At 45.3% G+C, this 22,213-nt stretch overlaps 2 protein-coding genes across 6 annotated transcripts in view; one reads left to right on the top strand and one right to left on the bottom strand.

The window, feature by feature from the left end:
* Nucleotides 1–6,165, top strand: part of FBXO36 (F-box protein 36) — a 69,854-nt gene extending 63,689 nt beyond the window's left edge. The window contains exons 4-5 of one of the 2 annotated variants that reach the window (XM_053664390.1): nt 1,647–3,626; nt 5,910–6,165. In XM_053664390.1, coding sequence (XP_053520365.1) covers nt 1,647–1,835 — 189 coding nt within the window. In that variant the 3' untranslated portion in view covers nt 1,836–3,626; nt 5,910–6,165. Of the gene's footprint in view, nt 1–1,646; nt 3,657–5,909 lie in introns of those variants that run through there. The other variant, XM_053664356.1, reaches the window with a different exon arrangement.
* Nucleotides 6,166–6,818: 653 nt separating this feature from the next.
* Nucleotides 6,819–22,213, bottom strand: part of SLC16A14 (solute carrier family 16 member 14) — a 28,277-nt gene continuing 12,882 nt past the window's right edge. For 2 of the 4 annotated variants that reach the window (XM_037135487.2, XM_037135488.2), the window contains 2 exons: nt 16,759–17,736; nt 6,819–9,469 (listed from right to left, as the gene is read on the bottom strand). In XM_037135487.2, coding sequence (XP_036991382.2) covers nt 9,318–9,469; nt 16,759–17,736 — 1,130 coding nt within the window. In that variant the 3' untranslated portion in view covers nt 6,819–9,317. Of the gene's footprint in view, nt 9,470–9,824; nt 9,932–11,054; nt 11,372–16,758; nt 17,737–22,213 lie in introns of those variants that run through there. The other 2 variants (XR_008391332.1, XM_053663768.1) reach the window with 2 other exon arrangements.

The following is a 22,213-nucleotide window of genomic DNA, read 5'->3' as shown; positions in this document are numbered from 1 at the left end:
TATCTTATCAATCAGGTCAACTCTCTTTATTATTCATAGGCACTTGATCTCTACCAGCCATTTCCATACATAATCTTGTTCCCCACTAGTGTGGACCTTTGAGGGACCCCTCACTTTGTGCCATTCTTTGCCTCCTTTTAGAAGAAGCCTTTGTGGCAGTTCCCATGGACGGGCCTGTGTGCAGAGAGGAAGGGCCCTGGCCAGCGTGGGCTGGACTGCTGATCCGAGGGGGCTGGGGGCTCCTCGTCGATCCCCCACCAGGCCGAGCTCTTCCCACTCCTGGAATTTCACATGTTAACCAATGTATAGAAGCAACGAAAGGAGGGAGTCAGGCTGGTGTTTGACCGCCCCTGCGCCTTGTTGGCACAGGAAGGGTGGAGCAGGAAGTGTCTGTTGCTGAGGCCACGTGGAGCCCTCCCTCCTTACAGCTCCTGCTGCGTTGCTGGAGGCTCTGCTCTGCAGCAGCAAACGCCCAGGCTCCTTTCAGTGTCTGTCTGTGCACACACCACAACCATGGCTGTTCCGAAGGGCGGGGCTACCGGAGAAATGTAACAGAAGCTTTGTCTTCCGGAAGGATTTGGGGGCCTGTAAGACGTCAGGAAACCTCCATTTCCATAGTGTTTAGAAGCAGGGGACTGATGAGAGTAGCTGCCATATGTAATGGTGCCACCTGAACTTGGAGGGAGGACAGAATGGCCTTGTGCAGCTATTGGGCCAGAGGGGTCTCGTTTGTCTCCAGCCTCATGGCCCCTGGTTCAGGTCTCAGAATGCAGAAGAACATCTCGGAGAAGGCCGTTCCTGGGGAACAGCTCACTTTGCCAGGTGCCAGGCGGGCTTGGGGAGTGGATGGAATCTTGTAGGCCACTCTGGGGCATCGTGCGATGTCACATGTGCCAGGGACTTGGAGCAAAACTTGCAGCACCAGGAATGGCTGGGTTTTCTGTGTGCCCACTGGCAGTGTCTGGTGGCTGCTGGGTGGTTTTGATGCCGGTCAGCGCTGAGTAGCCTGTAGTGGACTGAGCTATGAGTTGTCCAAGCCCAGGGGAGAGATGGCCTGAGCAAGGCTTTAAAACGAATGCAAATTTAGCGGGAATTACCTGCTCCCACACGAGTAGCTAATGCAGCACTGGGTACAAGATCTGTCGACCACACACACATTCTCAGCCTCTGCTATGTGGCTAATTGGAAATTAATTAAATAATGTTGTATATGAACTATAGTGAAATCAGGATTTATTCCATTAATCAAATATTGCTTTGTCCTTCATTTCACTTTATTTTTAAATGTTTATTTATTGATTTCAGAGAGAGAGAGGAAGAGAGAGGGAAAAAAACATTGATTTGTTGTTCCACTTATTTATGCATTCACCGATTGCTCCTTGTATGTGTCCTGACCAGGGATTGAACTCACAACCTTGGTGTAGTGGGACAGTGCTCTAACCAACTGAACTATCCTGCCAGGGCAGCTTTTTATCCCTTAGTTACTTGTGCACTTGCCTCTTTCCTGGAGGCAGGAACTACGTCTGGCACACCTTCTTGCACAGGTGGTGTTCCCTGCAGTGCCTGCAGGCAGCAGGACGTGGATGGGGACCTTGTGAGTGAGCGCATGACTTTCACTTAGCCCACTTCTGACTTTTCCGTCCACAGCTGTGCAGGTCTGACCAGCTGTGGGAGCTGATAGTTCGGTCTGCCTGTGACAACCTCACCCCCGACTTGAGGGCCCTGGCCGAGGAGATGGGCTGGCGGCAGATGTTCTTCACCAACAAGCTGCAGCTCCAGCGACAGATCCGCAAGAGGAGACAAAGACAAGAGAGCCAGGGCGGCAGTGGGCTTTAGGGACACGGTTTTTTCCTGCAGGGGCATTGAGGCATGGTTGTGTTTTTCTGCTGTGTCCAAATCTTCCCTGTTTCATTAAGGACTGAGAGGTGTTGCTGGTTTAAGGAGCCATCTGAAAAGCCCAGAGTGTTTGCTCACAGACACAGCAAAGCCAACTCTGCGGGGCTTTGCCTGACCACGCAGCGAATCGGTCAAATCTGTCGGTCAAATCTGTCGACTCAGCCCCCGCTGCCCAAGGACTGCAGGACAGGAAGCCCCGCCCTCAATGACTTCCCCATCTCCCCCTCCACATCCACAGGAAAAGAGGCTTCTGCTGTATAGAAGCAAACAATAAATGATTCTTAGCAGGCTTTTATTACATATCATACTATCTAGGCATTGGAAAAGGAAACCGAGCTTTTGAATTCTTTTCCTGGTCATCTGAGTTCATCCACGGAGCCCGTGGCCACGTGTGTCCACAGGGAGCTGTGAGGGGCAGTGGCCTCGGGAGGCGTCCCGGTGAGCGCAGCTGCCTTCCCCACTCTGTGCCTCTGAGTGTGCGTTCAGGGCCTGACCTGTGGGCCTGGGGTGCCAGGTGTCACCCCCCTGGGGCAGAGACAGCTCTGCCCTGGCCCTGGGGCACCGCTGGAGACCAGGTCAGGCTTACCCTCCGGGGACTGCACATTGCCACGGAAACCTGTAAGTGTTCTTAGAGGCGCATGTTCCCCAAAGGAAAGGGAACAGTTACCACTTTCGCAATGGGTTTGAAGAACACAGGCTCTGGGTAAGTGAGTAAAAACCTAAGTATGGTTTGTGCTCTGTTAACTTGGCAGAGGGGTGGAACAGTAGAGTCTTGGGGGAGGAAAGGCTGCGTCCCTGAGATGGGTTATTTAAAAATGGTTTTCTTCCTGCGCTGTCCTGACGGTGGGGTCCCCCAGACAACAAGCTTGTAGCAGCAGGTAGTGACTCATGACTCCTCTCAGGCCAGAGAGGAAAGCAGCTCTCAACCTCCCATCCCCTTGTGCGCCTTCTCACCCCTTCTTTCCTGTAGCCTCCATTTTGCTCCCTAGAAAAGAGGGACGTACCCAGCCCCACCCCTGCTCCATGCCAGAGAGACTCCAGTGGTGCAGTGGCACCGCCCTCCTGGTGCAGAGAGGTGCACCCTGGCTGCCCTCCGCCCTAAATCCTTCCAGGACGGTTCCATAGCCACGGCTCAGTGACAGACTGTTTTCTTTACTGAACCTGTGCTCACAGCAGACCGGCCCCATTCACCCACCCTAACACCTGGTCTTAGATTTCCAGGGACATCTGTGACATCAAATGTAGGCTGCTTCCTTGTACGTAAGGAGCCTGTCAAAGTTGTGTTTGTATTGGGTCCAAGCACAGAACAAAGAGCTCATTGATGACAGACCCAGGCCTCGTTCCCAGTCCCAGAGTGATTCCGCCAGGCGCAGGGTGACTGGCAGGCGGGCAGAGGGCCCTGCTCTATGGCTCCTGCTGCCCATTTCTCTGTGAAGTTCCCGGCCTCACTCGGGGCCACGTTTTCGGTGATGGAGCGCAGGTTAATGCAATGTGTGTGCAGCAGTTCGTGGAAGCGCAACTTGGTACGTCATCATAACCGTATATTATAAAACTGCCCATCGCTTGCAGCATCTGGGCAAAGTGCCAGCAGCATCCCAACTTCATACACTGGGTTTTGTCACCTAACAGATTCTGAAAGCTATGGGCCTCTCACTCACCTGGATTCAACAGGAACCAGTGAGGACACAGAAATGGCCATTTAAAAACTTTTAGTGTGAAGAGATAGTGAAGGTAAATGACAATTAAAATGGGTTATCAATATGTTGACTACTGTTTTCATTTTTATTTTAATTATTTTATTGTTGTTCAAGTACAGTTGTCTGCATCCCCCCCCCATTTCTCCCCACTCCAGCCACCCACCTCCTTCCCCTGCTCCCGCCGCCCCCTTGGTTGTCCATGTGTCCTTTATAGTTGTTCCTGAAAACCCTTCTGACAATTGTTAAGTAATGGTTAAAGTAATGTAGGTTAATAGATTATTAAACTGTAAGTATTCGCCCTAATAATTTGGGTGCCACGTTACCTGACTCTGATAACTTTGGCCCAAACACGAACAATTATCATCAACCTAAAACCCTACTGCGTAGCACCCACAGCCTGCAGCGTGGAAATATCACGTACCACAACATTTATCCTCTTAAAGTGGTTTTTATATATTCACGAATTTGTGTGACCACCCCCATTATCTAGTTCCAGATCACTTTCGTCACCCCAGGAAGACATCCTGTGCCATTAGCAGTCACTCTCCGCTCCCCTCTTCTCCCAGCTCCTGGCAACCCCTCGTCCACGTTCTGTCTCTATAGATTTGCCTGTTCTGAATGTTTTATAGAAATGGAATCACACAAAAATCAAAGGATGTTTTAAAATATTTTATGAACTATGAAAACATCTGGAAGATCTTAAAGCTCAGTGTCCCAAATGACTAAAGCATTGCATTGTAAAATCATAAACAGGCCAAAGAGTCATTCAAATTGCAAGACACATCAACAGCCTTTTAATGTGATTTTACAGAGATTTCATTGATATCATGTCAGATGCCACACTGCAAATAATTTTGAAGAAATATTGCTTGTTGAGTTTGGGTGGGATATCAATAGCTCCCCTCAATTATTTAAAAAAATTTCAAGCCCTGGCTGGGGTGGCTCAGTGGACTGAGCGCCAGCCTGCAAACCAAAGGGCTGCTGGTTCGATTCCCAGTCAGGGCACATGCCAAGTGCCCTGGTGGGAGGCATGTGACAGGCAACCACACATTGATGTTTCTCTTCTTCTTTCCTCCCTTCCCATCTCTCTAAAAATAAATAAATACATAAAATCTTTAAAAAGCTTTTTAAAAAATATCCCACCCCTTTCCAACTACATTTAATAAGTATGAGGCTGCATTTTCTTCATGTCAATCAAAACCACGTATTACAACAGAAGGAATGCAGTAGAATCTAGCTGTCTTCTTTGAAGACTGAGATAAAAGAAATTTGCAAAAATGTAAGACAATGTCACTATTCTAATTTTTGAGGAGGGAATATGGTTACTTTTCATGAAAGTTTTTGTATATTAACATAATAGGCTCATCAAAGTTATTTTAAATTTAATACATATTTAAATTTTTTTCTTAGTTCTGCTTTCTAATAAAGTATGGTAAATATCAATAAGATGCAACCTACAGAAATGACGTCTCTTTGAGTCTTCATTGGTTTTTAGGAGTATAGGGACCTGAGACCCAAGAGTTCAGGACCTTGATTCTAGCACTGGTAGTCTGAGTCTTTCAGTTGACAGACACACTGATGATGGTTCTTCGACCATCTTCCCGAACCTCTCTGTATCTGTTACACTGTCGGTGGCAGTTTCATTTAAACAGGTTACCAGTCAACTTGCCCTTGGTTTGGTTATCGCACTGACACCATCAGTTCTGTGCAGCAGCATCTGGCTTCTGCACGCTAGCGAGGGAGCAGGCGCTGCGTCAGCTTGCCTCGTTCTTACAGGTTCTGCTTGGTTTGCATCCGTTGGTTGAGAAAGAAACGTGGAGGAAGAAAGACCTAGTCAAATAAAAATATTATACACTATGAATGCTCCAAAGATAGTGATTGACCAGGATGTTGTATAAAAGGAAATAATCAATGCAAGAGAGGCAGGACAAGTACTTGACCTTGATTGGAATGTTTTACTCTTAAGTATGTTGATGCGGGTCTCCAGTCTTAGTGAACCTAAGAATCAAATGATGAATTTATCTAAAAGGCAGGTTTAGTGGAGTCATCCCCCAAGATTCCAATTCATTAGGTTTTAAGTTGCCCCAGGAATCTGTATTTAAAAAACCTTAGCTACAAGTTTTAAGTAGAAAAAGCATCATGTGCATAAGGAAAAAAGTCAAACCCTCCCCAGTCCCCAAACATGTTTGGGTTTTTTTGTTTGTTTCCTTCCAGAAATGTCCCATCCATACACAGGCCACATGAGTAACTTTCTTTCATTGTTAACAGAACACAAAGTGGGGGGCACACTAACTATGTTTTCTCTTTTTTCTTTTAGCCATATATCCTGGATATTGTTTTCTCGTTTTGCATATGAATCTATCTTTTAAAAAAGTCACATAGCCCCGGCTGGTGTAGCTCAGTGGATTGAGCGCGGGCCTGTGAACCAGACAATTGCGGTTCGATTCCCAATCAGGGCACATACTGGGGTTGCAGGCCAGTTCCCAGCAGGGGACGCATGAAAGGCAACCATACATTGATGTTTCTCTCCCTCTCTCCTTCCTTTCCCCTCTAAAGATAAATAAAATCTTAAAAAAAAGTCACATAAATGCTATATTTTATTTAACAGTTCCCTATTCATGGACAATAAAGTTATTCCCAGTCTTTTGCAGAGTGAGCAATAAATAAAAAAAATTCTTGTTCATTTGTCTTTGTTCACGTGTAAGAAGTTTTAGAAATGCAACCGGTAGGTGGAAAGGTGTATGCTTTTTTTTCCTTTTTTTAAAATTTAATTATTTTTCAAGTACAGTTTTCTCTCTTTTACTCCCGTCCCAGCCCCCCTCCCCCGCCATGCCCCCCACCTCCCTCCCATTTCCACCCTCTTAGCTGTTGTCCATGTGTCCTTTATACTTGTTCCTCTAAATCCTTCCCCTTTTTCTCCTGGAATTCCCTTCCCTCTCCCCTCTGGTCACTCTCCCCCTGTTCTCTATTTCAGTGTCTGTTTTTATTTTGCTTGCTTGTTTGTTGTGTTGTGTAGCTTCCGGTTAAAGGTGAGATCATATGGTATTTGTCTTTCAACATGTGGCTTATTTCATTCAGCATAATGCTGAGTGAAGGTGTGTGTTTTTTAAACTGAGTAGCGGGACTCTGGCACCCTGGAGGTGCTCTTCCCCTGGGCCATGACCATACCTAAGAGAAACTGCCAGAGGAAGAACCACATGCATAAACATCAATTCCACTTCAGGAGTCAAAAGGACAAAATTTATTTAGTTGTATATAAGTAAAAATTACTTGGATACATGAGGGGAAAACTACAAAGCACATAACGTAAATATACAACGAACCTCTTATAGTATCTTCAAAGAGTCATAACATTTTAAACAGGAAATATTAATATGTGTGCTGTAATTCTTTGTAGCATTCTCTTTCATTCTGTTGTCGACATGAATATTGCAGGCAGATTTTACTCTATGTTTGTGAAATGGGAACTTCTGATGTAGAAACCACCACTTCCGTAAATACAATCAGTCCACAAACAACTGCGTAAGCTGAACGTGAGCAGGTTGAACTTGGACCTAAAACTAAAGCCGGGTCCTTGGATAGAGGGTTGGTGCTGGTGACTGCCTAACCAGCAGGGCGAGCATTGGCGATAGCACCATTCAAAATCTTGAACACTGCCTCTTGTTAATTTGGTGTTGCCAGAAAATGAAAGCAATGAAGTCCTGTAGTCAGTTTTAAAATACACATGTATTTCCACCTTATCATCCTGATTTCATGGTAAATATATAGAGAAATATAGAACATTGCCTTAGGCTTTACGATTACTTTTATCAAAATAGAGAGCTGGGCTCTTCAACAGCAGCCAAAGCTGTGAGGGTACCAGATGGGTCACCGTGTTGAACCAGATGGAGTATGCCATGCAATTTATTATCTCTACTCATTTGCAGGCAATTCTCAAACCGTGAGAGGTGATACTGAGTGTGGAGGTTAGCCATGCTCTTGTTCTCTTTTCCACTAGCTGCCTTTTATTATTATTGTTATGTTCGTGGTCCCTCTCATTACACAACCTCTCCTACTGTGCATTAGGGCAGGAAAAAAGGAAGATGCAACAAAAAGGAAACATGTCTATGCAATCACTTGTTAACAGCTCTCAAGGGTTTAATGGAGTAAAGACTGAAACTGCTGGCTAAAATTAGGCCTGGGGTAACATTCTCTGATTCTAATTCTAATTACTGGTACCATTCCTGCATCTAACTACCAAGGATAACAGAATGGTCTGTACTCACTTTAGATAGATTTGACCCAAGACACTGGGAAAGGATTTTTGTGTGTGATGAGCGAACCGTGAGTAGAAATTTAAACAGTTCTAAAATATGTGTAAACAAGTAAGGCAGCCAGAAATTTCAAAAATGATTCTGGGAAGAACATTCTGCAGTCTGAAAAAATGTTTGGCTTAGAAAAATAGAGATCTCAGATAAAGGAAGAGCATTATTTGATGTCATCGATCACAGTTATCTTCTGTGATCAAGAAAGAGACTCTTTTTAAAACTGTGTGGAGCTCGGGCCGGGGACAGGGGCTATTTGCTACCCTACTGCAGTGCCAGGTGCCAGATGCCTAGACCAAGGCCACGCCATCATTACCCTCACAACCTCATAGTCGCATGATTTGTAACACACTTTACAAATGATTTAACCACCAACCTCACGTCAACCTGAAATTAGTTATCTCTTTTATTTACAGGGCACAAGAAACTCAGGGGAAAAAATTTTTATAGGCCCCAGATTGTGCTCATAAACGAAGAGGCCAAGGACATGAATAAAAGTGCTTGAATTATAGCCCTTGATTGCTGTGAGGACAATTACAACTTTCACTAAGGAAAAGGTTATTTAGCCTGTGTCTTAAGATGCAGTGTGTTAGTGGAGACTATCGAATCAGGGTCGATGGCAAGTGCTCTTCTTAGAGGAATACGGAGACACTGTACTCCCTAGCTGCAGAATTCTTTCATAAAAATATAATTTTTTCTTTAATCGTTCTACATGTATTACCTTTGAAATTAGAGCCTGTGTTTATTTTACAGTGGGAGATCAAGAGCTCCCTGTAAATTAATTTCTGAGGTGTCGTCATACTCTTGTGCTTAACCCCCATTTATCCGTGAGCTTTCCAGAAGTGTTTAGACGCTTTCCCGAGTGCAGGCACATCTCAGAGACCCTGTGAGTTCAGTTCCAGAGGTACCGCAGTTCCGCTGCGGCAAAGCAAGTATCACAATGGAGCGAGTTGTAATCTTTTGGCCGGCTGAGGGTCTCGCCTTCAACTTGTAAAAAATACAACATACACGAAGGGCAATAAAGTGAAGCACAAAAAAACGAGGTCTGCCTCGAGTTGCACTGAAAATCTGTTCTTCCTTGTCTTTGTTTTGGAGAGCTGTGCCTAACACCCTAGTCCTAGTGGATGATGAGAGAGAAGAGTTTTTATACGGGCGTTGCTACCAATTACCATTAGGCTGTCTTTGGAGGACACAGTCGTCTTCCAAACGTGTGACGTCCTGAATCCCGTTCAGCGCTGCTTCTCCCCAAGAGGAAGAAGGCCGTGCTGCTCTCGAGTGAAGCAATGACAACGGCTTTACAAGTGACAGTGCCAGCTGCTTTACAAAGCGCTTTCCCACAGTTTGTCATCGGCCCCTCACAGCGACCAGGTGAGGTAGGCATGAGAACCACGAAGAAATCTCACGTGAAACGTAACAGGGCTCTACACATGGGCAGCACCCATGGATTTCTTCCTGGATTGTTCTATAATTTGAATACACGGTTGAATGAGTAAAAACAATATTCCTACCAGGTAAAGCAGACCACATACATAGAAGGAGAAATCGTATTTTTGTGTGATGTCGTAGATCCAACCTACGAAATGAAAAAAAAAGAATATATTTAATGTAACGTAGTTGATAAACTGAAGTCAAGAACACAAACTGAGCATTCATTGTGACTGTAAATATCTCTATAATTTACTGCTATGTCATTTAATGCCTAAAATGTTCCCTTTAGTCTTTTGTAAGTCTGGGCTGTGTGGCCCAGAGTTGCTAGTACCTGGAGGGACTGCAAGCCCCTTTTAAGCCATGAGGGCACTTTTTAAGGCATCGGAACCGCAGCCTGCGGACTCACAGTGGGAACCTTCTGGCTCCCAGCCCTCCGGGTAATTCTGGGGCAGGCACAAAGCCAGCAGTGAAAAATGAATCTAATGATTTTCTGTTTTTACCAGTGTAGAAACAAATCTTTTCCTAAAGCTTCAAAACTCTTTCGAAGATGATTCCAGTGCATATCAGAAGAGAGGCGGAGCAGGAGGCACTTGACCTGGCAGTCATTCTGAAATAGATGAGGGCAAACATCTGTTCCAGAGAGAATGAAATCTCCCAGGCTTTAAAAAGTTCATATTTACAGCTGCAAAACTTTATGTTTACAAACTTTTAAAATGCCAAAGAGATAGCCTTGTATGCCGATTAAATGATCAGTTCTTTTGAAATAATACTCTAATATTATAATCTAATACATGATAATCTTACTGGGCACTCTGTGAAATATCACTATATTTCATGGATTCTAAAGTACCATGAATTACCCGATTCATCCCTGTTTTATGTGTCAATAAGAAAGAAAGATCCTTGTCAATTAAAATGTGACTCAGTGTTTTTAGGACTTTGTAAATGTATTCTGACTTCAGAGATATTAAAATGTGGAAAAAAAGTCTCAGAAACCATGAAATATGATGTTTCTTTCCCTTCTGTGATTAAGTCTAAGAATCAGTTCCATGCCATCGTCCCCATGTAGCCAATTACTCTCAGCAAACTGAGAGGATTAAGCCACACACAGGAATTGTATTTATGGTAAAAATGTAAATGTAAGCATTCACTTTTTCCATTTCAAATGCATTAATTAGAAAAGGCATAAGAAAACTATAAATGCTTAATGACCAAACATAGCACCCATGCCACTTTTCAAAAATATGTTTTAAAAACTGTCTCCCTGGCAAATGAATGCATAAATGCATCCTAACCGTCTCCCGCCAACCAACAGCTGCATAAAAGCAACATTAAAGGGGGGCCAGCAACCCCAACTGCCTGGTACTTGTCTACACCTCTGTGTGCTGTGTCCAGTGCATAATTAAAGTGCCTGGACCGGTCACAGCAGTCATGCAGAAAAACAAAAACACTGCACAGCATTAAAAAATTATAATTTTTTGTTGTTGTTGAAATTTATTTTTTATTTTTTAAATTTTATTTAGTTATTTTTCAAGTATAGTTTTTTGTCTATTTTTCCCATCCCAGCCTCCCCCGCCCCTTGCTCCCCACCTCCCTCCCATTTCCACCCCCCTTAGTTCTTGTCCCTGTGTCCTTCCTATTTGTTCCTCCAAATCCCTCCCCCTTTTCCCCCTTCACTTCCCTTCCTTCTCCCCTCTGGTCACTATCCCCTTGTTCTCTATTTCAGTGTCTTTGTTTTTTTTTTTTTTCTGCCTGCTTGTTTTGTTGTTTAGCTTCCTGTTAAAGGTGAGATCATATGGTATTTGTCTTTCAGCACCTGGCCTATTTCACTCAGCATAATGCTTTCCAGTTCCATCCATGTTGTTGCAAAGGTAGTAGCTCCTTCTTTCTCTCTGCAGCATAGAATTCCATTGTGTATATGTACCACAATTTTTTGATCCATTCATTTACTGATGGGCACCTAGGTTGCTTCCAACTCTTGGCTATTGTAAATTGTGCTGCTATGAACATTGTGGTGCATAGGTTCTTTGATGCTCAATATCGTTAGCTATCAGAGAGATGCAAATTAAAACCACAATGAGATACCACTTTACACCAGTCAGGATAGCTATCATAAACAAAGCAACAAACAACAAATGTTGGAGAGGTTGTGGGGAAAAGGGGTCCTTAGTTCACTGTTGGTGGGATTGCACACTGGTACAACCATTATGGAAAACAGTATGAAATTTTCTCAGAAAAATAAAAATCGACCTGCCTTTTGACCCAGCAGTTCCACTGCTGGGATTATATCCTAAGAATCCTAAAAAAATATAATTTTTTAACCACCCAAAAGCTATGAATTCCAGATACACTTTCAAAGTTAACTGAGTTTGTTGCTTGATATTTAATAAAAAAAGAAATATCAGACTTTTTTGATGTGGCTCAGTAAAATGTTCTGCCTTTTCTTCATCTCCAGTGTGAGATAAGGGGAAGGAAAAAGAATAGACACAATCTGAAGATAACGATTCTGCCTCAGAACTGGATCAGAAAGGAACGCTGACAAAAACACACCTGACTTTTGGTCAGGGTCCCCAGTTGGTGACCGTGGGCCACTGGGGATTACAATGAACGAGTGAGTCACTGGCAGATAAGGCAGAGAGGTCTGTACCGGCAGCAGAGCACACGCGTGCATGGCAGGGCTACCCGTAGGGGACCATTTACCAACAGGAGCCGCAAGGGAGGTTTTCACACTCCACTCACCCCAGAGGAAAGCTGACCTTGCTATTTCAACAGTTAATAGTCTCACCTTTCATGTGATCAAGTGACCGAGTAGAAATTATGTCTCTAAATACCAGACCACAGAGAGCCGAAAAGAGCTGAACCCACCACTGCTGCTTCGCAGGGATCTCAAAATAGGAGGAAAACCCTGACTGGCTGGAAAATGAATTTGTGTTCAGTTTACACTATTTCCTTTTTGTTTGCTTGGGGGGTCTAAGCTCCAGGGCTCTGTGATGGGGTCCCTGTCCCCCTCTCTTGACCAAAGCATAAGCCATATTCAACATTTTGGAGTTGCAGACACATTTCTCTTGGCTCCTCATCTGTACATGCACTGTTCTCCCTCCCGGGGGGTAATAACCAGACGCCATCACCCTCAGAACCCCTAGCACCTCCCTCCCACCACACCGTGCTCCCTCGTCTCTGCAGAGAATGTCTGCTAAGTACATCACACCTTGTTACAGCCTCCAACGGAACTCATTCTACTTTAATATCTGGCATTTCTCCCCTGAAAGTATAAATGTCTGAAAAGCCTCTCCATATCCGCCTAGTTGTTAAAAGTAACTCATACACATTAATTTCTTTGAAAGCACACCCAACCTCACCAAACAACTTAATGATACAAATTGGAGGAGTAATCTCCAATTTTACGTTATATTAACCCCACAGGTTTCTCTGGTCTGCCTTTAGGATTTATTTTTAAATGACTCTGGACCCTTTGATGTTTCTTTGGTGCTTTTAGTTTGAGGTCAAGCCAGTTTCAAGTCAGAGGCAAAGCAGGTCAGGGACATGACACTTGACCACATACGTGCTTTGACGCAGCACCTGTGATGAAACTTCAGAGATAAGCCGCCCACCTCATCTTCCCTAACCCTCTTACCCAACAGGTCCTTGGGTTGCAGCCTGGGATCCTTGGCAACCCAGGCCCAACCATCAATTTAAAGCAACAGCTTCTGAGTCAAATCTGGTTCCCTGTGCAACTGCATTCCCTCTTCATTAGAGTCTGTCAAATGATGAGTGAATGACAGCTGTTTGTTCTTATTTATTAAATGTGTTCCAGCTCCTGGAGAAAATATCGCAAATTGTTGTCAGGGTGTTACAATTCATGCGAATGGAGGAAATATCTGTAGATTCTTGGTCAGTCAAATGTGGTGGCCAAGTTGTACTGTATTTTACTGTAGAAACATCTAGAAAAGTCTATATTGTTATTATAGTTTTCAAGGAGAAGAACTGAATGCCCAGAAATATTATAAATGAGTTAGAGCAAGAAGTTCATGCTGCTGGGTGACATGGTTGAAGTGTCTGTTCAATAGTGTTGATTGTACATTCTTCTCCTTGGTGGAACTGTGATTGCCTGGCCTGCTCCTGAACTGCATTGGAATTTTTGATGCCAGCAGAAACTGCTTTGAAAAGTGAAACACACATTCATTTCTAAACCCTTTAAAAAATGAAAAACGTGATGAGAACAGCAATTTACCTTGTAGCAAACCCAGCCAAGAAACCCTTCCTAGCCCGCCTGGAACTTGTGGTGAGACTACAGTGGGGTTACTGAGTCGCTCACACTGGCAGTCACTTCTGAACTACAGTGCATAACAGCGGGGCTCGCATCCCATCGCGGTGCTAGCTCCTTGGTTGGAAAGTCAATGAATTAGGCCCAATGCAGTTACCCAGTGATGTGCTTGGTGTTCCTTAGTGTGTGGTTCAGTGGAAGGAGAAGAAACAAACGAAAAGAAGCAGAGTCCTCTTTAGGCTACTGGCCCAGAGATGCACCTCAGTCCCCACAGCAGCACTTGGCACACATCCATAGAAGGTTCTGAACCGTTAATACAATGGTGTCTGCCATCTGGTGACTCACACTCAGCTAGAGTCCACTTCCAGAGAGGAACCTTGAAGCAGGCAGAGCTAACGCCTGATGACTGAGGACTGGGTATAACTAGCTCCCCTTGTTCTAACATCTTCTAGGTGTAATTCCTTCTCCTCCACTGAAGAAAGTGCACCAGAATGCAAATGAGTGAGATGGACATGAGCATAGGAATGGGACAAGGAAACCACACCGGCCAACTCTGGTGCTTCAGTTAACATTGACCATGAATTTCTTATGCTGTACCTCACAGCTGTGTTGTGATGCTGCTCTTGAAATCTGGTGGATTGGTATAAAGATAACCCCAGACTGACCATTCGAAGCAGAACGTACCCCTGGATCATGCAGAGAACCATCAATAACAGATTCCATTTCCTCCTACGATATATCTGAAGAACCTCCAATGAGAGGATGGTGATATATGATAACACCCCTGTCCCCTTAATGCATATTTCAGTGTAACATCTCTGGAAGGTACCATTGTTTGATTGATCCAACACCCAATTCCAATTCTTTTTTTCTTTTCCTTCTTGTACAGAAGCTGAAAGGAAAATACTTTAATTCTTGGTTCTTCCGGAAGCTTAGATTAGCTGTGTGACACAGTCCGGTCAGTCAGATATAAGTGGAAGTCTGCTAGGACTGAGTCTTTCCTCCCTTCCTCCTTCCTGTTTAAATGAGGATGTTGTGGTGACCACTCAGCAGCTCTTGTGTGACCATGAGGTCACTAGCCTGAACCAACGGCTAAGAGGATCTTGGAGAGACTGCCCCAGTATCCTCTAGTCCCTGGATTCTAGATTTCTGGTTAAGTGACACAAATCTCTGTTTAAGCCACCACTGGCAAGGTGTTCTTTCAGCCAAACGCACCCCTAACTGATAGAGGATTCTATACAGTGAGATCAATGAGCAAGTTCACACTATTCAGCTGCCAAAATAGTTTGCTGCGCTGCTATAGTTATTCACTGTCACTGAAAAATACTGCACCTGCATCTCTGTGCACAGGCAGAGAAGAGGAGCAGCACGATCTAGGAGACCCCATATGTAGCCACTGGGTTTTTTAATGTGATTCTTAGGCCTTGACCTTAGTCAGCCACCTGCCAGTGCTGTTTGCTCTACAGGCAAAATCCATGACGTATTGAAGTCCAAATTCTAAAAGGGACCTAAAAACAGCTCTGTTGACATAAGCCTCCACTGGTGGGTTCCTAGGACAGGCGATAACTGTAGGGTATGTGGGGAGACAGGGAAGGAAGGGGCAGGGAGGACTTTGTCCTGCACCCATGGGTTTCCTCATCCACTGGGAAGAGGTATTCCTGCAGTGAATGTGAGACTAAAGGGCCAAAAGGGGCCAGGTGAGCAGGGAGGGGGTGGGGCATCTGAACAGGTGAGGCTCTACCAGGTTGTCCGAACGCACTGCTCAAAACTTTTGGCAGCTCTGACCATCACCACCAGCCCCGGCCTGGTCGCCCTGATAGCCACCTCCAGACAGCACCTTGATGTTGCCACGTGGTCCCAGTCCCTGCCTTCAGTCCTCAGACAGAGGGTAAACCCTGTCACCTTTACCTAGTGCCCGGCCTCTTGGGGACTGAGTTGACTTGCCCAATGCCGATGTGCCACAAAGTTCAAACCCTCCCCATGGAGGGTTCAGAGAGGTGCTTGGCCTGACACAGGACTCCTCGGTGCCTGTGACTTCTGGTGTGCACAGTGCAAGAAGGAGACTCTCTGCTGAACTGAGGTGAGTCCATGTGAGTACCCGGACGTCTGCCAGCTAGGCCCATGGTAAGAAGAATGCTCCCCCTCCTCAAATGCCTAAGCCCTGATCCCCAGACTCTGTGAATGCTACCTTACGTGGCAAAAGGCACTTTGCCAGTGGGATTAAGTTAAAGGCTCTGAGATTATCCTGGATTGCCTGGTGGATACAATGCAGTCAGGGGTGTCTTTATACATAAAAGGAGGAGGCAGGAGAGTCAGAGCCAGAAAGAGAGGAGAAGATGCTACATGCTGGCTTAGATGCTGGAGGAAGGGGCCAGGAGCCACAAAAGCAGGCAGCCTCCAGAAGCTGTAAAAGGCAAGGAAACGGATTCCTCCTCAGTTCTACTGACACTTTGACGTCAGCCACTGTGATCCACTTTAGCTTTCCTGACCTCTAGAAATGTGAGGTCATAAATCTATATTGCTTTAAGCCACAAAGTTCAAGGCAATCTGTTATAGCAGCAATAGGAAATGACTTCCAGGGCTAGATCCAGCCCGTGGGTGTGTTCTGTGGGATTTCCAGTCTTTTGAAAATCTAGAAATGTCACCTAAGAGTCCAGAGTCTTAGTTTCTCTTGGGGGACCCTCCTCTAACAACAGAAGATCCAGTAACAGTTGTCCATATTTCTTGGTGACAGAAAGAAGCCAGAGCTGGGCAGAGGTGCCTCCTTCAGTCCTGGTGGGTGCCCTGCACTATCCCATCATCTCTGTCTACTTCACCTCTGGCAGCTTACCTGGTAGATGAGGATCAAAAGTTCATGTGCATTCATGGACACGGACAACAGTGTGGTGATCATGGGGAGGGGCATATAAGGGGGCTAACTGGTCATGGAAGAAAAAAGAGACAATACAAAAATGGAAAAAATGTTCATGTGCCTTCTACGTGAAAGAATGGCCTTTAAGTTGCTAAAATTGATGAGTGAGAAATTGGAGGGGCAGGAGTGGTAAGCAAAAAGGAGCATGAACACAAAGGGAAACTTCCTTTGCACCTACCTTGGACTTCATAACATCAAGGAGAGCACAACCTAACAACCCACATGCATGCTAAGCTTTAAAAAACCTTGCGTGGGTTACCTGCAAATGGTGGTCCCAGCAGCGCAGAGATGCCATTGGCACAGATGATGATGCCATAGGCATTGGCGAGGTGCTCAATCCCCACCAAGTCTTCAGTCACGACGGGCATTAGGGAGAAGTAGCCGCTGGAAAAGCCTATCAGTGCGCAGACGACCGCCAGGCCCGCGTACGTGTGCATCAGCGGCAGGATGAAAATACTGAGCACGAGGGTGAAGTTGGCCATCAGAAAGACGTTCCAGACGCTGATGCAGGGGGAGTCCGCCACGATGCCCAGGATCACCTTCCCAAAGATATGGACTATTGCTATAATTGAAGTCAGAGGAAAAACGTCGTTTTGCTCGGATAAATTATACAAATTGACTATCTCTGGGAGGTGAATGAAAGGGATGACAAAGCTGCTGTATGCAAACAAAGCCCAGAAAATAAAAGCTACAAATACTCTGTTAGTAAAGAGCGAGGCTGCCCCAAAATAGCCGGAGTACCAGTCCTGGAAGCCCTTCCGCACCCTCATGGTCAGCTGGCTCACCGTCTTCAGCACCCGAAAGGCACACATGTTCTTCCTGTGACCCGTCTCCTCTTGGCACACCTGGCCTGCAAGCTCGCTGAGGGTCTCCTCGGGCCCAGGATTGCCCTCCTTCTCATCTGCCCCGCCCCGCTGTCCACCTGTCTTGACAGATTCAGTGGAGTGAGCAGGGAGGATTTGCAGATCTCGACCTGCTGGGTCTTTTTCATCCTTCCCAGGAGACAGGGGCCTCATGAGCGCCCCACAAACACACAGGTTTAAGGAGACAGCGCCTTGGATGATCATTGCGTTCCGCCAGCCATACTCCGCGCACAGGTACTTCAGCAAGACCGTCATGAGGAAGGTGCCAAAACCTGTCCCGGTAGTGCTGAGGCCCTGCGCAAGGGCGCGCCTCTTCTGAAAGTACCTGCCCACCATGACCACGGCCGGCAGGTAGGCCATCCCGCTCCCAAAGCCTGCGCGGGTGAAAGGGAAAGAAAAGGTACAACATGAATGACCATATCCACACTTGGCGGCATTTGGAGATTAAAGAAAAAACCAAACCCACCCTGGCTGGTGTAGCTCAGCAGCTTGAGTGCGGGCCTGCAAAACAAAGGGTCACTGGTTTGATTCCCAGTCCAGGGCACATGCCTGGATTGTGGGCCAGGTCCCCAGTGGGGGGTGCATGAAAGGCAACAACACATTGATGTTTCTCTCTCTCTTTTTCTCCCTCCCTTTCCCCCTCTCTAAAAATATATAAATAAAATCTTTAAAAAAAAACCAGATAATAATTGTAAAAAAGCAGCTTGGTGGGTAAGCACCATGGCCGGAAGTTTCTAGCCCATCAGTTCCCCCAACAGGCTTTGCAGTACAGGTTACTCCAAAAACGGAATGAGTTCCGTTTTCATATCAGAATGTAAGCTTCAGGGCTGGGCTGTGTCTGCACTGTCACCCCTGGTATGCTCCCCTTACCGACCAGAACAGGGTCAGGCCGTGTGCGCTTAGTGATTTGCTGAAAGAACGAATGGCTGCTGAGGCCTCTAGTGTCAGGCCAAGTGCGTTAAGTACCCAGGAAAGCAGTTAGGTACAAGGGATGGAGATCGCCTCCAGGCAATTTGCAGAAGCCTCAGGAAGGGACCAATTTGTTCACAAATTAATTGGAAGAATAAAAGGAGCTATAGTGTGCCCATCAATATACGTTCTCCAAGTCAAAACCACCTAACAGGTGTTTGTATCTCTGATTTTGAACTGGACCTTTCTTAGAAAACAGGCACTGTTTGTGATTTGCGCTGGCAAAATTAAAATGCTGGTGGGGGGTGTTTGTGTTGGATCCAGTGGTTTTAGGAACTCTCAGTACTTTTTTCCTCAGTTTTGCCGTGGACCTAAAACTGCTCTACAAAGTCTACTAAGAAATAAAGGAGAAGACTTCTGGTCAAAGTGGCGGCATAGGCAGACATGGCCCACCTCTTTACACAACCACATCAAAATTACAACTAAAATACAGAACCACCATCACTGACAACCGTCAGAAATTGAGTTGAATGGAAGTCTGACACCTACAGAATTAAAGAAACCACATCCATCCAGACTGGTAAGAGGGGTGCAGATGCAGAATAGGCCAGTTCCACACCCACATGTGGTAGATAAAAACTTGGGAGGGAGATCTCGGGAGCAAGGAGTCCCAGCCCCATACCAGGAACCCCAGGCCAAGGATCCAGTGCCAAGAAGATAAGTCCCCAAAACTTCCGGCTACAAAAACCAGCAGGGATTGAGTGGGTGGAAGAAATTTCTGGAGCCAAGCAATTCCTCCTAAATAACCCACACAGAGGCTTGCTCAGACTCACTCTGAGCTCCAGCACTGGAGTAGCAGCTTGAAAGGCACCAGTGGCACACAGGGAAAAACTGGGGTGTCTGGCATCAAGGTGAACTGAGGCCATTGTCCCTTTTTTGAGCACCTCTCTGTGCCACAGCCACTGAGTGGGCAAGCTGGTGCCATATCCGAGACTCCATCAACATGGCTAACACAGTTTGACCCCCCTTGGAGATCCCCAGAGACTCTGCTCCGCCTAACTTATGGGCCTATCCAAGCTGCTTTTCCGTAAGAATGGCTGGTCTCAGCTCCTGCCGCACAACTTCCTAAATCCTCCCAAACAAGCAACAGCTGGCTTTAGTGAGTCTGAGGCCTTACCCTAGCGACAGCCAGCCTGGATTCACAGCTTAGCTTCACCTGGGAATCTCCAAGCCCAGCACAAGTAGCAGCCATCTCAGATTGCTTTATAGCTCAGACAAGGTGTCTCTGGGCAAAACACAGGTGATGGCTGACCTTGGCCTGTACCACCTGGGAACCCCCAAGGTCAGTGCACCCAGTGGACAGCTACAGACCACACTTAGAGCACTACCATCCTGCCCCTGCACAGCAGATCATCCATGCAGGGTGGAGGTTGGTGGTAAGTGGTCACAGCCAGTCCTTGCAGGTGAAGGATAGTCCTTGGCCTGAATGGATAAATCCCTCCCATTGATCTGCCACCAGCAACCAAGGCTCGACTATAAGAGGAGAATATACTCATCCCACATAAAGGGTGCACCTCTAGTACCCAGCTCAGGTGATGGGGGGGGGGGCTGTGCCACTGGACCCTAAAGGACACCTACATTAGGCCCCACTACCAAGACATGAAGCCAAAGCAGCTCCACCTAATACATAGAACCAAACACAGGGAGGCCGCCAAAATGAGGAGACAAAGAAACATGGCCCTAATGAAAGAAAAGATTGAAACTCCAGAAAAAGAGCTAAACAAAGTGGAGGTAAGCAATCTATCACATACAGGCTTCAAAACACTGGTTATAAGGATGCTCAAGGAACTTAGTGAGGACCTCAGCAGCACAAAAAAGATTCAGTCAGAAATGAAGGATACACTCATTGAAATAAAGAACAATCTACAGGGAAACAACAGTAGAGTGGACTAAGCTGAGAGTCAAATCAATGATTTGGAACATAAGGAACCAAAAAACAACCAATCAGAACAAGAACAACAACAACAAAAGATTCCAAAAACAATGAGGATAGATAGTAAAAGCAGCCTCTGGGACAACTTCAAGAGGTCAAATATTTGCATCATAGGGGTGCCAGAAGAAGAGAAACAGCAAGATATTGGAAATCTATTTGAAAAAAATGATGAAAGAAAACTTCCTTTGCAGAATGAAATAAAGTTCTATGGGAAGCTAAGTGGTCACATTTTAAAACAATTGCTACCTCTTTCATATAAGATTAATTTTATACTTCCATGGTTACGGTACAAAAAACTCAGCTGCAAAATAAGTGTATCAGTGGCTATTGTGGAAAACAATTACTTGTAAAAGAACCAAGAAATTCTTTTATATTAAATATTGTGGCACAGAATTATTGCTCTCCTCCATAATACTTTGAAGAAAATCCTGAACATATCATTTCACGTGCAAACACATTTAGTATGAATCTCTAAGTATTGATTATGATTAAACAACATAATCCTATCATTATCTGAAAAAAAATGAACAATTCCTTAACATCATGAAATATTTAGAAGGTGTTCAAATTTCTTTGTCTCACAAATGGCTGTATTTTTTAAAAACCTGTTTGTCCAAACAGGTCCACCCATCGAGATCAGTTGATTTGTACTTTAAGCCCCGTCCTTAATTGGCACAGTTATTACAAGGACTTGATAGGGCTGGACTTGGGATGGATATTCGGCTCAAGTCCACAGGTCATTCAAAGTCCTGCTATGCCCAGCTCCCATGGTCCAGCAGGACCATGAACCGTTCTGCTCCACACTCAGGTTTAGAGGAGGGACTTACAGCCTGACCAGCAGGTGGGGGAAGGAGGCCCAGAGGGGAGAGAAAACCTTGTGGTCTGGGTCAGCGGGTCAGCGGGTCAGCGTGGTGGGGGAGAAGGTGGCTTGGGAGGCAGGCTTAAGACAACGAAGCACTGGCAACACTGAAGAAACTTGTCCAGATCCCCTTGGCTAAGTAAAATTGCCCAAACAGACATTAATTATCCACTTACCAAAGAGCACTCCCTGCAATTTTAATTGCCTAGGTTTTAAAAGATAAAAGATACAAACAAGACTGCCTGAAATGCTTTGAAGAATGAAGAAGGATATCAACAAAGTTTCTTTCAAACATAAATTATACAGCGATATAAATATCTATCAATCACATGCCTTTTGCAGTAGATTTTTGCATGTTACTTTTTTCTTTTCTGTTAAAAGGGGGTGAGATTGCCAATCGGCATCAACATGCCCCACTAATGACACAGCGCAACTGCAGTTTGCATGCAGAATCTAACTGATTTAGCTAAATCCTCCACTGAACTATATATATTTGTGGGGGAAGTGGATGAATTTATTTTCGGAGCCTTTCTCTAAGTTTCTCCTGTATAAGAAGTGGGAACAATAAAGTGTCTCAAGAAATACTTTCCTTTAACCAGCCTCCTCATTTTCTTCTTCCTTCGATACATAAACATTCATTGAATATGTAAGTGAATGAATCAATGAATAAATAAATGAATATAGAGATAGTTGAGATATAGAGATAGAAATGCAATGTGGTTAGACGATTTAAACAAATGGTATAACCCCAGAAATCTCTAGGTAATGAGAATAAGTGTCAGGCCCTGGTTGTTGGGATCAAATCATAGTGAACGTAACCAAACACCACTGATCGAGTTCAGAGGGGGGCCCGTGTGTCTTCCCAGAGACCCCGGTGTGTCTCCCAGTCTCAGTGGAAGGGGTATTTATCTCCTTACCTATCGTGCAGAAATCCTGCACCGCCTCTAGTCACTGGACTGTTTACAGGAAAAGTTTCTTAAAAAGTCTGTACTCAAAGAAACTAAGTCGGGCTGGATCTGGTTCATCGAAGTACAATTATACAAGTAAGAAACGACTTATCTGTGTGAATTCTGCTACCTGTTGATAAAGG

Source organism: Artibeus jamaicensis, unplaced genomic scaffold, assembly GCF_021234435.1.
Source record: "Artibeus jamaicensis isolate MK-2021 breed Jamaican fruit bat unplaced genomic scaffold, CSHL_Jam_final contig_1015, whole genome shotgun sequence".
Lineage (NCBI taxonomy): Eukaryota > Metazoa > Chordata > Mammalia > Chiroptera > Phyllostomidae > Artibeus > Artibeus jamaicensis.
Note: the sequence above shows the minus strand (reverse complement) of the source record. Positions and strands in the feature narration are given on the sequence as shown.